General features: G+C 32.7%; 1 protein-coding gene across 2 annotated transcripts in view; it reads right to left on the bottom strand.

Annotated features, from left to right (window-relative positions):
• Positions 1-628: 628 nt before the first annotated feature.
• Positions 629-15,229, bottom strand: part of LOC107871972 — a 41,464-nt gene continuing 26,863 nt past the window's right edge. Inside the window, exon 5 of one of the 2 annotated variants that reach the window (XM_016718809.2) lies at positions 629-791. In XM_016718809.2, coding sequence (XP_016574295.2) covers positions 699-791 — 93 coding nt within the window. In that variant the 3' untranslated portion in view covers positions 629-698. Of the gene's footprint in view, positions 792-10,259; positions 10,318-15,229 lie in introns of those variants that run through there. The other variant, XM_047413284.1, reaches the window with a different exon arrangement.

The raw sequence follows: 15,229 nt of genomic DNA, 5'->3' as shown, positions 1-15,229 counted from the left end.
GTTTGTATAACTTATTAAGGCTAATATGCATATCCAATATTTATTATTCCACATAATAAATTATTTCAAACCCCTATTAAGTATTTCACATTGAGATTAATATAGTTTCTACCTAGGTGCATGGATATATCTATAAAGTAGAGAATTTCATGTATGATTAATAAACTTGTGAAAATTGTTCAAGTAGATAAAAGAATATCAACACGATTGACAGTAAAAATTCAAAACTTTTACCTTATTGAATAATTAATGAATACCAACAACTCAAACATATAATGTGATGCAAGAAAGAATATTTTACATTGGTGTAAATTGACATCAAAAATTATGAAATATATTTACTATCATCGTATCACCGTTAATATTTTTAGTCGGTCCATGCAATAAAACGATCATAATTACAGGTAGAGCGATGGTATGAATTCACCATGTTAATCAAGTTATTTGATTATGGTTAAGATGATAGACTCATGACTTTGATGGAAATTAAAGAAACGTGAATTTCATATTTGCTGCCAATTACCATGCATTATCATACTTTTTTTCAAAACAAAAAAAATAGTAAATATATAATATTAACCATGACAAAAGAAGAATTCTAAACACAAAATTTCATATGCTTTAAATTTATGACGACTTCAAGCATTAATAAATAAAATTATACTTATTTATTGAATTTTGTAATACAAATACAAAATTTAGGACAAGACTACAATGCTGGGGCCAAATATGTCTACCTTATTCAGCAACAACATGCTTGTTTCGTTCAATATTTGATCAAAAATTTTTATCTGAAAAAAACACGACAAATGATCAAAAGCGGAAAAAACAAGAATCCATTATCAATTGTTGATTATGAATAATTCATATATAATATTTAAATCTATTAAATAAAAAAAAACAAAGAAAAGCAGAAAAGCCAAAATAAGAAAAAGCCTTAGAAGTAGAAGATGTATTTTTCTTATATTCTTGTAAGGTTTGATCCAAAATGTTGTTTAAATAGAGTTATAAAAAATATTTTTTTATATAAGGTAAAATTTTATTTGATTTAGAAATATTAAATATTATGATTTCTTACCAAGATGAAATAACCCAACCTAAAGAAGCTATGAATCAAAAATAATTATAAAATATTTTTATACCTCAACAGGAGAATTTGTCTACTTTGCCATGTTGTTTTGTTAATTTTTAAATTCTTCTTTAAACCTAAACAAATATATAAATCAAGAAATGAAAAAAAAAAAAAATTAACTGAAGAAGTTACAAAAAAAGTTTCCTACTTTAATACAACAAACATGTAAATCTTCTACTATCGTGTCTTAGAATACTATTTTCTTTAGAAGACTTCTATGTCAAATAGCCTAAAAATTTATTTTTAGTAAATAATTAAATAATAATTAAAATAATTATTTTTATACCTCAACGTGGAATTTGTCTACTTTGCCATGTTGTTTTGTTAATTTTTAAATTCTTAATTTAAAATCTAAATAAATATATAAATCAGGAGAAGGAAAAGAAAAATTAACTGAAGCAGAAAAGTATCCTATTTTAATACTACAAACATGGAAATCTTCTACTATCAATCTTCTACTTGTTGGATTCGAAATCGAGAAGGTTTTATGCGAAAACTATTAGTTGCAAACTATTGGGACGATAAATTAGACGAAAAGAAAAAACATACTAAAAAAACATATTATTGATGTCATTTGGTCAAGTGACCTACATATTGAAAACTAATATAAAAAATATTAAAAACTATTGGGAGAAAATCTCTCCCTAAACGAGACTCTTTAAACGACTACATTGTGGATGCTATTGTGTTATTGTATGAAAAGAAGGGTCTTCTATTTATAGATGTCCAAAACCTTTCTTCCAAGAAAGAGGTTCCAAATATGGAAAAGAATTATATTTTTCTTTCAGGAAAAGTAAAAGTAATTATGGTAACTTTTATTTTCCTTCTTAGAAAAAATAAAACTTAAATATAGTAAGAAAATCAGGGCAAAAACCCTAACACTACTACCGTGTCTTAGAATACTATTACCTTTAGAAGACTTCTATGTCAAATAGCCTAAAATTTTATTTTTAGTAAATAATTAAATAATAATTAAAATAAACAACCTTGCTACTTCTCCGGACGTAGTGATATGGACTGCGTATATCTTACCCTCCCTAGACCTCACTATGTGGGAATAAACTGAGTTTTTTGTTGTTGTTGAAAATAAAATAGTGAAAAGACGGTTTTATCTAAAGCAGAAACTTTTAATGAAGGGCAAAAAGTTCAAATCATTTTTCTTAAGGGCTTCGCACTTTTATTATATTATAAATATAGATATAGATTATAGATTATAAATTATAGATATAGATTATTTGCTATTATTGGTGTTGTAGCAACTAGCAACCAACGAGAAAGGTCATAGCCTTGGATAATAACTCTTTTAAGTTCTAAAAATTATTAATTGGATTCAAACTTTTGGAATTATTTTTTTTGCACGGACCATTTTCTCACTGAATGAATCTATTTAGCATAAATGTGACTTACTTAGCACTTGATCATATTTCAAATATTTATTGAGAAGTATGATTTGAGTGAAGTTTTAATTGAAGTTTCAAAATTTGTTTGATCATAATTTTTTAACATATATTTACTTTTTTTTTTTAAAAGAAAACATGAAACATGACTTATACCTTTGGAAATAACCTCTCCATATCCTAAGGCAAATGATGCGAGGCTAAATACCACATTATTTTACAGTCTTTTGCCTCACATTTATTCTCCTTTTGATTTTTCTTGAGCTTAAATGATCTGATTTACACTTGTGTTTCATGATTTGCTTATATAGGGGTATATGGAGGTATTTGGAGCTTAAAAAAGAAGGAAAAAAGCACTAAGAAATCAAAGAAAACAAGAAAGAATCTACGTCGCAATGCATTACAAAACGAGCATGGAAGGGCCAAAGTGTTTGTGCCTAGCGCCGCTGCTGCAAACCAAGTAGTGGCGCAAGTTTTGCATGTTCTATTGGATTTAAAGGCTTGCGCCACTCCACAAAAGTAGGGGGGGGGTGAGTGTGAGAAGCTGCTTGGATTTTCACTTGCTCCTTGCGTCACAACTTTACTTTTAGACTGTGGCTCGAAGTGAGACTTATTTTAATCCGATTGGGATTGATTTTTGACATTCTAAGGGTTCCTAAACTTTATATATATACCCCACCCATGTTTTTTTAACATTAACAACTGATTTGGGGTAGACAAAATCCAGGGGAAGCTCAAGAATAAGGTTTAATTAATTTTTTATTTTATTTTTAATTTTTGCCTTATAAATTCATGAAATGTCTTCTTCCAACGAGATTAATGAGTAGCTAAACCTCTTAATCTCTAGGATTGTGGTTGAATATGAAAGTTGTTGGTTGAAAATCATATTAGCTATTTTGTTTTTCATCTATTGAGTTATTTATTTCTCTTGGCTTTAAATTATTCGTTTGATTGATCACGCGGCAAGTGTAAAAACAAGAAATAGGGCTAGTTTGTGAACCTTATTGGAAAAGAGAATCAATTCACCACTAAGTATAGAAGTATACTCTAATTAGTTGATATAGCCAATATCTTTATGCTCTTCACTATCAAGCGATGATCATAGGCGTTAGAGATAGTCGAGTAGGCATAGAATTGTTGGAAAGTTTCTCTATATAGCTACAATTAATCTCTAACTAATAACACAAGAAATCAAATTAGGTGTATGATTGAATAACTCAACTAATATTCAAAATACCACAATACTAGGTCTTTTCTCAAACCTGAATTACAACACAACCAATCTATAACTTGCTTGCAATTGATTTATTTATATTTAAAACACACAAATCACTTTTATTATTGGCCACCTACTAAATAACTCGCATAAGAATTCAAAGTAGACTTTAATTCGTCAAATTCTCATGGGTACTATATCTGAACTTACATTCTTTATTACTTGTACGATCACATACGATTGCGTGTGCAAAAGAATGCAATAAATTTTTGGTGCCGTTGTTAGGTATCTGTTAGAATTGACATACTATTTTGAATTCTTATTCAGTTATTTAGATTTCACTTTTATTTATTGTTTTTGTTTCTTTTAGGGTACATGTTAGTTTATGCTAGATACCCAGAGTCAATGCAATCCCTAGATTTCAATTAACTAGGAGCTTGAATGTACTCTTAGCGGTTTAAGGGCAATTGATGATAACTTAAACAATCCAATTCAAGATCCACCGAATGATGCATTAGATAGGGCTGCAATCTAGCCTCATCTTGCACCACATGTTTTGGTGTTAAATGTTGTGAGGCCAAATCAACAAAATACCTTTAGAGCTATTGTGAAGTTGAATATCACTAAAAAATTTGAGCTTAAAAAGAGCATGGTGCGATTAATGTAGAACACTTGTCAATATAAGGGTAAACCACATGAAGATCCAAACAAGCACCTGCTAGAGTTTACTGAGTTGAGTGACAACTTTCACCACTAGATGCCTCATATGAATACGTGAAATTGACATTATTTCCCTTCTAAATGATTGGGGAAGCAAAACAATGATTGCAAAATAAACCAACAGGATCTATCATGTCCTGGGATACTTTGTCTGAAAAATTTCTCAATCGATTCTTCTCATCTAGAAGAACAAAATAGCTCAGTGGCAAGATTTCTGAATTTGTTCTAAAAGATGTTAAATATCTTCCCCAAACTTGGGAGAGATACAAGGGATACTTCTGAAATTTCCCACACCACCATCAGCCCAAGAATATTATTGGGCATAGTTTTATTAAAGTATTGAGGCTAAAATTTAAGTCTTTATTAGATGCTACAACTCAAAGGAAAATTTTATCTAAGTGCTATGATGAAATAAAGGCATTGCTTAGTCTTATGTCTGTAGGTCACCAAGACTATTTAAAGCCCAATAGAGTGTTCACTTCTACATAAAAAATGCTGGGTAAGTTAGAGTTGGATGATGGGTCAGCTATTCGGGTTGATATTGGGCAGTTGTGTGCCTTAATGAAGCAGAGTTTATTAGCTCTAACTGTAGATCACGTTCAACAGGTACAAGAGGTTCATATGGCTGCCATATTTTGTAAGAAGTATGGTAAAAATTATCCTTACCCTAGTTGTCCTTTGAATGCAGAATTTATACATTATATGGAAAATAAAATTACCAAAACCATCTAAATTTCTCTTGGACTGGAAATCAACAAGTCCAAATATAACAATATACACCAAAAGCTCCACAAATGAGCAATTCTTCAAAGAAGATAATGAGATAGTTCATGGGCCAACAAACTCAGATTGTGAACATAATGTAGAAGTCCATTCATAGACTTGAGTATCAATTAGGCCAACCAGCTTCATCATAACATGAAAGACCTGCAGGCGTACTTTCGAGTAATATGGAGAATAATACTAAATAGGTAATGATAGTCTCACTCAAAAATGGAAGAGAGTTGGTTGAAGTTTCTCTTAAACAGAGAAGTCAAGATGCAAGTGTAGAGTTGTTGGATGCAGAGCCTCCAAAGAGGATGATAATTAACTGAGACAACTATAAGCACCTACCTATTTTCCCACGAAGGTTGATCCTAACACCAACTCTAGAGATATGACCTATACAAAAGGAAAGAAGAGAAAAAGAGCTTGTTGAGCTGCCTAAGACTGCCGTTGAGAGACCTTCGCCATTATTCCCACAAATATTCTAAAAAATCAATAAAGGATACAAATTTTAAGAAGTTCCTTGATATCTTCAAGCAATTTAACATCAATATTTCCTAGATTGATGTATTGAAGGACATGGCCAAATATGCCAAATACTTAAGAAAGGTGGTGGTTGAAAAAAAGACATGTAGAATTTGAGAGAGTTGCACTCATTGAAAAGTGCAGTTCGAGGGTACTGAGCAAGCTTCCCCAAAAGCTTAAAGATCCTGGGAGTTCCACCTCCCCATACAAATTGGTGAAGATGAGGTTGGACATGCATTGTGTGATATTGGGGAAAGTATAAACATAATACCCTTATCCGTGTTTTAAACACTTGGTTTGGGAGAGACGCACCCAACTACTATCACTCTACAATTAACAGACTGCTCTCTTGTGCAATCGAAAGGAGTGACTGAAGATGTTCTCATCAAGGTAGGTAAGTTTATGATTATTTTAGATTTTGAAGCAGATGAGTAGGTGTAAATTATTTTAGGACATCTATTATTACAAATTGATGGAGCCTTGATTGATGTACGAAAAGAAGAGCTTAAGATGAGGGTCTATGATGAGGAGACAACATTTAAAATTTCTAAGTCTTCATTCCTTCACACTATAGAGACTTGTGTATGATCACAGAAGTGGTCAGTTATAAGTATATAGTGAAAGATTATGGCCCAAAAAAGTAGAAGATCTAAATAAAAAGAGAGTGAATGACAATTATAGTCCTCCTACAGTGAAGAAAAGGTCGAAGTTGCATCATATGGAGAGGAAACGATTGAGAGAATTTAATTGATCTATGACTTGCGTCCTGCTACGTTGTTAATCAGGTGTTTCTTGGGAGACAACCCAAATTGTAATAGGATAGTTTTATAATTATAGTGTGGTATTTGGATTTTTTTTATTTGTGCAGATTTGGAAAAGTCTGAGTACCTGAATTTGGAAGCTAAGAGACATGGATAAAGCATAAGTGTACCTTTTTTATGGAAAGATTGATTAAGACATGCTGCTAACTATGTCCTAGAGGGATTCGGGGAGTATTTATATCAACTATTTTATTTTGATTAATGCTTTAGGAACAAAATATGACTTTAAGTGTGGGGTGGCATTCTTTCAATATTGATTAAGGGTGAAGTATGCTATAGGAGTTTCTTTATTTTTAGTTATTTGTTTCAGTTGAGAAATTTTCAAAAAAAATTAAAAAATCCAAAAATCCAAAAAGATTTTTTTAGTTCTCTAGATTAGAATAATTTGTGTTGGTTGTTAGCTTTTTAGTTCTTTAGTAGAGCATACTTCGCCACTCCTTGATTTTTCTTTTCGATTTTTCTACGAGAGGAGGCCACTTTAACCGACTTATTTTTTAATTTTTTGAATAGTTTTTATTTTATTATTAAATAGAATAAGTTTTTTTCAATGATGGATTTTGACGACCACCTTGAGGGAAGAGTTAGGAGTTAGAGAGTCTTTAGGAATAATTGAACGGGAGGTGTTCTTTCTATGTACTACACATGACTAAATGATTCAAGTTGGTTTTGAGATTGAAAGCACGTCGTGAAAAAAAAAATTGAACGACTTCTCTTGAGCCACCTAAGCTCTTTTACTTGACTCGTATATGATTTTTAACTTAAGTTACAACTTTTATTGATTGCTATTCTGAGTCTGTATGGATTCATCTTGAGTTGAACATGTGCCATGTGTGTTAGGAGTTTGTAGATATTTGTTGCTTTTATATTAATGATTAGAGATTGCCCGATGATTTTAAAAAGCGAAATAAGGAATGTTGAGTTTAGGAAATGATATAGGAGTTTCTTTGATTAACCTCTTTTTATTCTTCACTTTACCTACCTATAATTGGTGATCATAGTTATCCCCATTGAGTCTTTAGCCTATTCATTAGTATCCACAGATGAAGCTTAATCCTTTTCTTTCAATAGACCTTTAATTTGATCCAAAAATACCTAAGCGCTTTAATTAAAAAATAAGAGTTAAAAAAGTGAGAATTCAGAAAAGGAAGATATTTGAGATGGGAAGCTTGTAGAAAAGTCTAAGATTGCGAGTGATTAACAAATTTTCATATGCTATTGGTAGGGAGTAGATAAAGAGAAAAAATTCTAATTATTGACTAATCCTTACTAGTGGTATACGAACTTCCTTAAAGAGATGGGGAAACAAAAAAAATCTATGGATAAGAAGGATAGAAGAAAGAGTTGGTTAATTCAAGAGTGAGCAAACGATGAAAGAATTAGTTGAGAGTTGGTTAATTCAAGAGTGAGCAAACGATGAAAGAATTAGTTGATTGAAGAGTGAGCAAACGATGAAAAATTTGTGATGTGTTAAAGTGCTCAGATAAAATAGGCACTATTTTAGCCACAATAATTTTTACTCGTCCCTTGGCCTAAATTACAACTCAAAAATTTCTACTTGATCTTAAATTTTAGCATTCTTATATTAGTGGAGTAGTACACTAAGGGCAATATTATTATTCATCATATGTTGCATGTGAATTTTTTTTATGAGAGTGAGCGTCATTGTATTCTTATAATTATTCTTACATTAATTTGTATACTGTGAGCGAATATGGTTAACTCTGCTGTTGTGAGAGCACATGGTTAACGAAAGATAGGTGAAGTATATGATCTCTTGGTTGAGTGACTTGTATAAGTTTGCTAATATCATAGTGTCAGTGCTTGAGATTAGGAGGTCGTGGAGTAGTTGTTTAAATATATGGTATGAATGAAGCATGTTTAATGAGAACTTGTCATCTATTGTACTCGTTGTAGTCTTAGCTTGAGTAATCTTGTTTTAATTGGTTTAGTTATAGTTGAGCCTAAGTCATGTGTGTATAGCTTGCTCGAGGATGAGTAAGATTTTAAGTGTGGGGTGTTGATACGAGAATAAAAATAATATTATTTTACTGTCTTTCACCTCACATTTAATTCTCTTTTTGGTGTCATTTTGAGCTTAAATGCTATGATTAATGCTTGTATTTCATTATTTGCTTATATAGGAGTATATTGAGGCATTTGGAGCTTAAACAAAAAGAAAAAGAGCACTAAGAAATCAAAAGAAATCAAGAAAAAATATAAGTCGAATACATATTACAAATAAGCGCGAAAGGGTCAAAATATTTGTGACTAACACCATTGCCACAAAGCAAGAAGTGGCGCGAATTTTGCATATTCTCTAAAATTTAAAGGCTTGCGCCATTTCCCAAAATCAAGGGGTGGTGCAAGTTTGAGAAGCTGTTTGGATTTTCACTTGTTTCTTATGCCACAACTTCGCTTTAGGGCTGTGGCGTGAATCGAGACTTATCCGAACCTAATTGAATTTGGTTTTTGAATTTTTAAAGGTTCCTAAACTCTGTGTATACCCCTCTCATATTTTAAAATATTAACAACTGGTTTGGGAAAGGCAAAAGCTAGTAGAAAACTCAAGAACAAGGTTTAATTTATTTCTTTTATTTTGTTTTCAATTTTTTCCTTGTAAACTCATGAAGTTTCTTCGTCCAAAGAGATTCGTGACTAGCCTAACCTCTTAATGTCTTGGGTTATGGTTGAAAATGAAATGTGTTGGTTGATAATTATATTATCTATTTTTATTGCCATCTTTGACTTATTTATTTCTTCTTGCTTTCAATTATTTGAGTGATTTATCACCTTGCAAATATTATTTAAGACCTGATTGTTGGACTTGAAAAAAGGAAAATACAAGTGTAAAAAGAGTAAATAGGTTTCATTTGTAAACCTTATTTGGAAATAGAATCAATTCGTCACTAAAGATAGAACTATACCCTGTGACCTAGCTTAGTTGATATAGATGATATTTTTATGCACTTCACTATTAATCGATGACCATAGAAATACATATATTAAGAATAGTCGAGTAGGCTTAGAGTTGTTGAAAAAATGCTCAATATAACTACAATTAACCTGCAACTGGTAACTCAGGAAACCAAATTAGGTGTATGATTGTATAGCTCAACTAGATTGTCAAAATATCGCAACCCTAAATCATTTCTCAAATCTGAATTACGACACAACCAATCTAGGACTTGCTTACAATTATTTTTATTTATATTCAAAACACATAAATCACTTTTTATTATTGATCACCTATTGAATAGCTCGCATAAGAATTCAAAGTAAAATTTTAATTCATCAAATTCCTGTGGGTACGATATTTGGTCTTAAATCCTTTATTACTTGTGTGACCACGTACCCTTGCATATGCAAAAAGATGTAACAATAGGGATAAAATCTGCCTACACACTATCTTCCCAGACGGGTCCTTAGTTAGTTCTGTGAATTGCGCAGATACCAAATGATTTAAAAAAACACTTAAGTTTTACTTATTGTCATATAGTACATACATGCTTTCCTATAAATGTGGTTTTATTGAATTTAAGTTTATATTATTGATGCAGATACACTAGAAATTAAAATGAGATGATACAGAAAATATCCAGAAAAAATTTAAATCATAATAATCTTGTGGCACTATTATAATGATGACTATTTTTTCAGCTAAACTCTTGATTGACTTTTTCAACCTGATTTGTAGTGTTACTTTGCATTTGTGTCCTCCATCTCTTTTTCTACCTCGTCAATCTGTTAAAAAAAATTTATATTTGTATTGACATTATGACATTAAATTATAATCAATGTTATTTAACTTGTAATCACAATCTAATTAATAACCTTACAAATTATCAATTAACTTTACTTATAGATCTTGAGTCCAAAGTATAAATATTAATTGTTATTTATTCATATTGATAATGAAGGTTGAAGACAACTATAATAATAATAACTACGCTCAATTTCAAACAACTCCCAACTACCTTAATTTTCACTATTCGCCCCTTACTTGGTTTAGTTCATGATATGGTTTGAGATATTGTTGATCTAAATTTAATAAGTAACAACTACAAATAAGAAATATAGTAGAAACAATAAAATTCAATTCTCATTATGCTCTCCCCTTCAGAGTTCTGGTAGATATAGCAGACAGGGACTAATTCCAAAGTAACTATTACAAGGACTAAAATGTAAACTCAATATAATAAGATAAAGGGCGTAAGTGTGAAACTAAATAATTTTTAACTAACATAACCAACTATAGGGACCACCAATCCTTCTATACCATATCATTACTATGCTTTAACAAATTTCCTTGACCTCAAGGAATGGAGCAAGCTGAAAATTTGAACCTCATAACATGGATGTTCTCCCATATAGCTTTATCAACAGGGAGGTGTTCCCATTGATTAGTAGTTGTTCAACTGCCTAATTACCTTGTTGAACGATGCGTCTATCAAGTAATTTCACAGGAGTAGGACAATATGAACTTGACAAATCAAGAATCAGAGGATGACTCACTTGTGCCAAAATTTTATATCAAGGCCTGAGCAGGGAGACATGAAATGTAAGATGTAAAAGAATCTGAAGGGGAAGTGATAGAGTATAGACACAATTCCCACCACCTTTAAGACCTAATAAGGACCATAGTATTTATTGAAAAGTTTTAAAAAATGTTTATCGGATAGAGTAATTTGCCGGTATGGCTGAACCTTTTAAAACACCCAATCTTCAGGTTGAAATATCCTGTTTGAACTCTTCTTATTAGCTTGATCAAACATTGTTTGTTGTGCTTTAGTGAGATGAATTTTGAGCAACGACAGCTTAAACTCTCTAGTTACTAAGTTCATTCCACTTCAATTAAATCAGAATCACCTATAATTAAGGCAAGTGCACAGGAGGGGGCTGGCCGTAAAGTGGCTTATCTGAAGTATAGAATGTGGTGTTATACCACCATTCAACAAACACAAAGAATTGAGACCAATCTTTACGAGAATCAACATAATTACACCTGAGATAAGTTTCTAGACATTTGTTCACAACTTTTGTCTGTCTATCAGACTGAGGGTGATATGCTATTGAGGTCTTCAAAGTAATGCTTCACATAGCAAACAGATCCTGCTAGACCCTATTGGTGAAGATAGGTTCTTTATCACTAATAATGTCTTCAGGAAGAACATGTAATTTAAAAATACTTTTATGAACAAATTAGCCACATACACTATAAGGGTGAGAAAGTGCGACCACATAGGCATATTTAGTGAGTCTATCAACTACTACTCAAATCACATCCTTATCTTTAGATGTAGAAAAGCCCTCAATTGAGTCCACACTCACACTATACTAAGATAGAGAGGGAATAACCAGGGGTTGAATCAGTCTAGGGTAGGTAGCCTTGTCATACTTGCTCTTTTGACATACTTCACATTCTTTGACATAGTCTTCCACATCCTTCTTTAAACCCTTCTAATAGAATAAAAAAAGAATTCTTATATAGGTATGGTTAATACTAGAGTGGACATTATGAACCAAAGCATACCTCAAGGTAAACTTGAGATTATTTTTAGAGAACAGGATCTTTCAAATCAGTTTTAAAGAGTCAAATTTATTTTGAAAAGGATCTTTTAAAGGTAACTTGGCACACCGGATCATGTCAAGTGGCGACTCTGAGTTTAAATGTAAAAAGTCCTATTTCGAAATAAATTTTTCATCTTTTGTCACTTTGATAATAAAAAACCTTTCGACCCTTAAAATGATATCTTTTTATTGAAAAAGGGGTGTGACAGCTCTGGCGACTCTACTAGGGAATTTTCAGAATTTGAGCTTATTTTGGAGTTATATCGGCTTAATTTGGCACTATAGGTGTATAGATATTTTGTTTATTTGTTTTGTGTTATTGTTTTAACATTGTTGAGTGTCTATGTGCTCTTTGTTAACAGTCTTTCCTTATGTATTACCGCTTTATATCTGACATCATGTGGATAAATCTAGTCATTCTTTCTGCAACAAGTCCGTAGTACACGTGTTGTATACGACCTCTAGTTGAGTCACCCTTATTTTAGGAGGGGGAGCCGTCGGTGTTATGGAGTGGGTGGAAAGCTCTCGCAGCCACTATCGACCATATGCACCCCCGAACAGCCTTGTTAGTAAACCCCAACGTAGGTCAGCCTTTGGGACATTCTTATTTGCATCATATTAAGACCTAGCGGGACCTATGTGGCCCTTTGTGGGAGACTCACCACTAAAGCATCTTTACGTGCTAAAAGTTGCATTTCTGAGGGTAACGATGTCATTTGATGGACCGATTTGGAGAAAACATGTGTTACAAGTAAAGTGTGTAGAATAATGTGTTGGAAAAAAAAAGAGAAAAGTGAGTCGAAAAGAGAGTTTCATATTTTTAGAGTTCTTTATGGCTTTTGTTTTCCAAAATTCAAAAATTTTAAAAATTTTTTTTTACCTTTCGCACTCATTTGTCGAAAAAAATAAAAATATCAAAAAGATTTTCCTTTGTCTCCTTTAGCATGAATTCATAATTCAAAAATTAAAAAAGATTTTTTTTAATAGGAGCTTTTTGTATAAAAAAAATGGTAGAAGTTTTGTATATTTCATATAATGAAAATATCAAAAAGATTTTTTTTTCTTTTATAGTTGTTGGTGTTAGTTTTATTTGAAGTGTCTAATTAAAAACCCAAAAAAGATTTTATTGACATTTTTTATTCATCTGTCTTTGATTGTGTTTCTTAAGTTAGGGTTAGTCTGTTAGTTAATCGTTAATTGTCCAATCTGGACGAACTACGCATACCTGATTCCCTCTCCTCGGGGCGGGATACGTAGGCAACCCTCGATGGGTCCGGTAATCTTTTATATTTGGTCTTTGTCTTGATCTTAGCCTAGGGTCTTTCTCCTCGTAATCTAGTGTTGTTAACTGTTCCTTGCCAAGTAGGCTGATTTTATTCGGTGGTACTGTTCGGTGATTTGGAGTCATAAGTGGTCTGTCCCTTTGACATATGTCTGTGTCAAAGTCCCAAGGGTTGGGAATCTTTTGCTCTAATTGAATTGCTTGTTAAGTTAATTTCCTATGTGTTATTTCAGGATGGACCCAACCACGAGGTCTAGAGTTCGAATGGTTTCTAAGGTTCCTAAAAAGCTAGTCAAGTGGTGGGGTACGTTCAACTATGCTAAGCAGCATGAGCTATAGATAGTATTGGGTCATCTTACAGACCTCTTACATCTTGTGCCCCTTCCAGATCTGATAGAGGCAGCGTCAATTTTTTGGGATCCTAGTAGTTTGGTGTTTAGGTTGGGAAAATATGAGATGACACCTACTCTGGCGGAAATATCTGGTATGTGTCAGTTATCTTATATCGGTCTAAAGATGATCCGAGCCCACAATCATACTGGCTTGAGCTTTATTCAGCATTGTGGTTTAAAGAGTAAGAATATGCTTTTGGGATGTCTTAATCAATCATGGATTTCCCTAGATTACTTATTCGCTCGATTCGGATCATTGAGAGGTTTTGATTATTTTTTGGATGAATTTCATATAACTAAGAAGAAATGGGAAAGAAAGCATCTTGAAATCTTTGATCTCGATTTGTTAGGCACTTTAGTGTTTCCAAAAGATGAAAGACGTATTAATAATCGGTTGCAATCTGTAGTGATGGCCTTATTTCATAAGGATCAAGGGGGCAAGGTTACTCTAGTGCGTATGATTTTAGTAGAGATATATAAGTCCCTAACTGAAATAAAAGGGGGGATGTGGTTCTTCGAAGGAAGTAATCTAGTGTTGCATCTATGGATGATAGAGCATTGCCATGCTCCGTCTTTGATAAAATCAGATGTCATTGACCATTGCCTCTCCGATCGTGTGAAATCCATGGAAGAAAGAATGCGCTTTGACAAATTCTCATTGCCAGTGGGAGTCAAGGCTTGGAATAAATTTCTTGAATCAAGAACAGATGACAATGTTCCGTGGACCTGTTTTTGGCTTCGTTCAAAAACAATCTTGGTCGAATGTAGCATGAAAATCCTTCTAGTTCTATTGGGGCTTAATTGTACTCGAACATACACTCTTATTAGGGTAATGCATTAGTGGGCAGATTGCAAGATGTCCCACCGATAACGGACCTCCAAAAGGATATTGAGTATTTTAGAGACCAAGCTAGGGATGATATTAAATATGAGCAGTTCTAGTATAAAGCAATGTGGCAGGGCATGAATACCCTCAAGAAAGGTTTAGATAATCCAGGATACACTCCAAGATATGGAATTTGGCTATAATCCATTCCTCGGGGTGTCAGTAGGCCGTTACCTACACAACTTAGAGGGAGAATACATGAAGAATGTATAGTTGATGACCGTTAGGATGAACGTGCAGGAGCCAAGGTAGAGACATTAAGATTTTAATTATTAGGGTTGTTCACAACTGTAGATGGGTATCAGAACAGTCTTTTCAGGTGCACTCCCCAAGAGGCAAAAATATGTGCTAGGAGTTTTCTCCCGAATATCAAGGTGTTATTGCAGGGTATGTTGGATAATTTGACTGGTAAGGCGAGAGTTTCCCAGAAAGGTCCATCTCAGCCAGGGTCGTCACGTGGTGTAACAGTTTGAAGGGACACTTCTTATCTTAGTTTGAGTCCTTTATTTTTATGTCATTGTATTG

This window comes from Capsicum annuum, chromosome 5, assembly GCF_002878395.1.
Source record: "Capsicum annuum cultivar UCD-10X-F1 chromosome 5, UCD10Xv1.1, whole genome shotgun sequence".
In the NCBI taxonomy this organism is placed as follows: Eukaryota; Viridiplantae; Streptophyta; class Magnoliopsida; order Solanales; family Solanaceae; genus Capsicum; species Capsicum annuum.
Note: the sequence above shows the minus strand (reverse complement) of the source record. Positions and strands in the feature narration are given on the sequence as shown.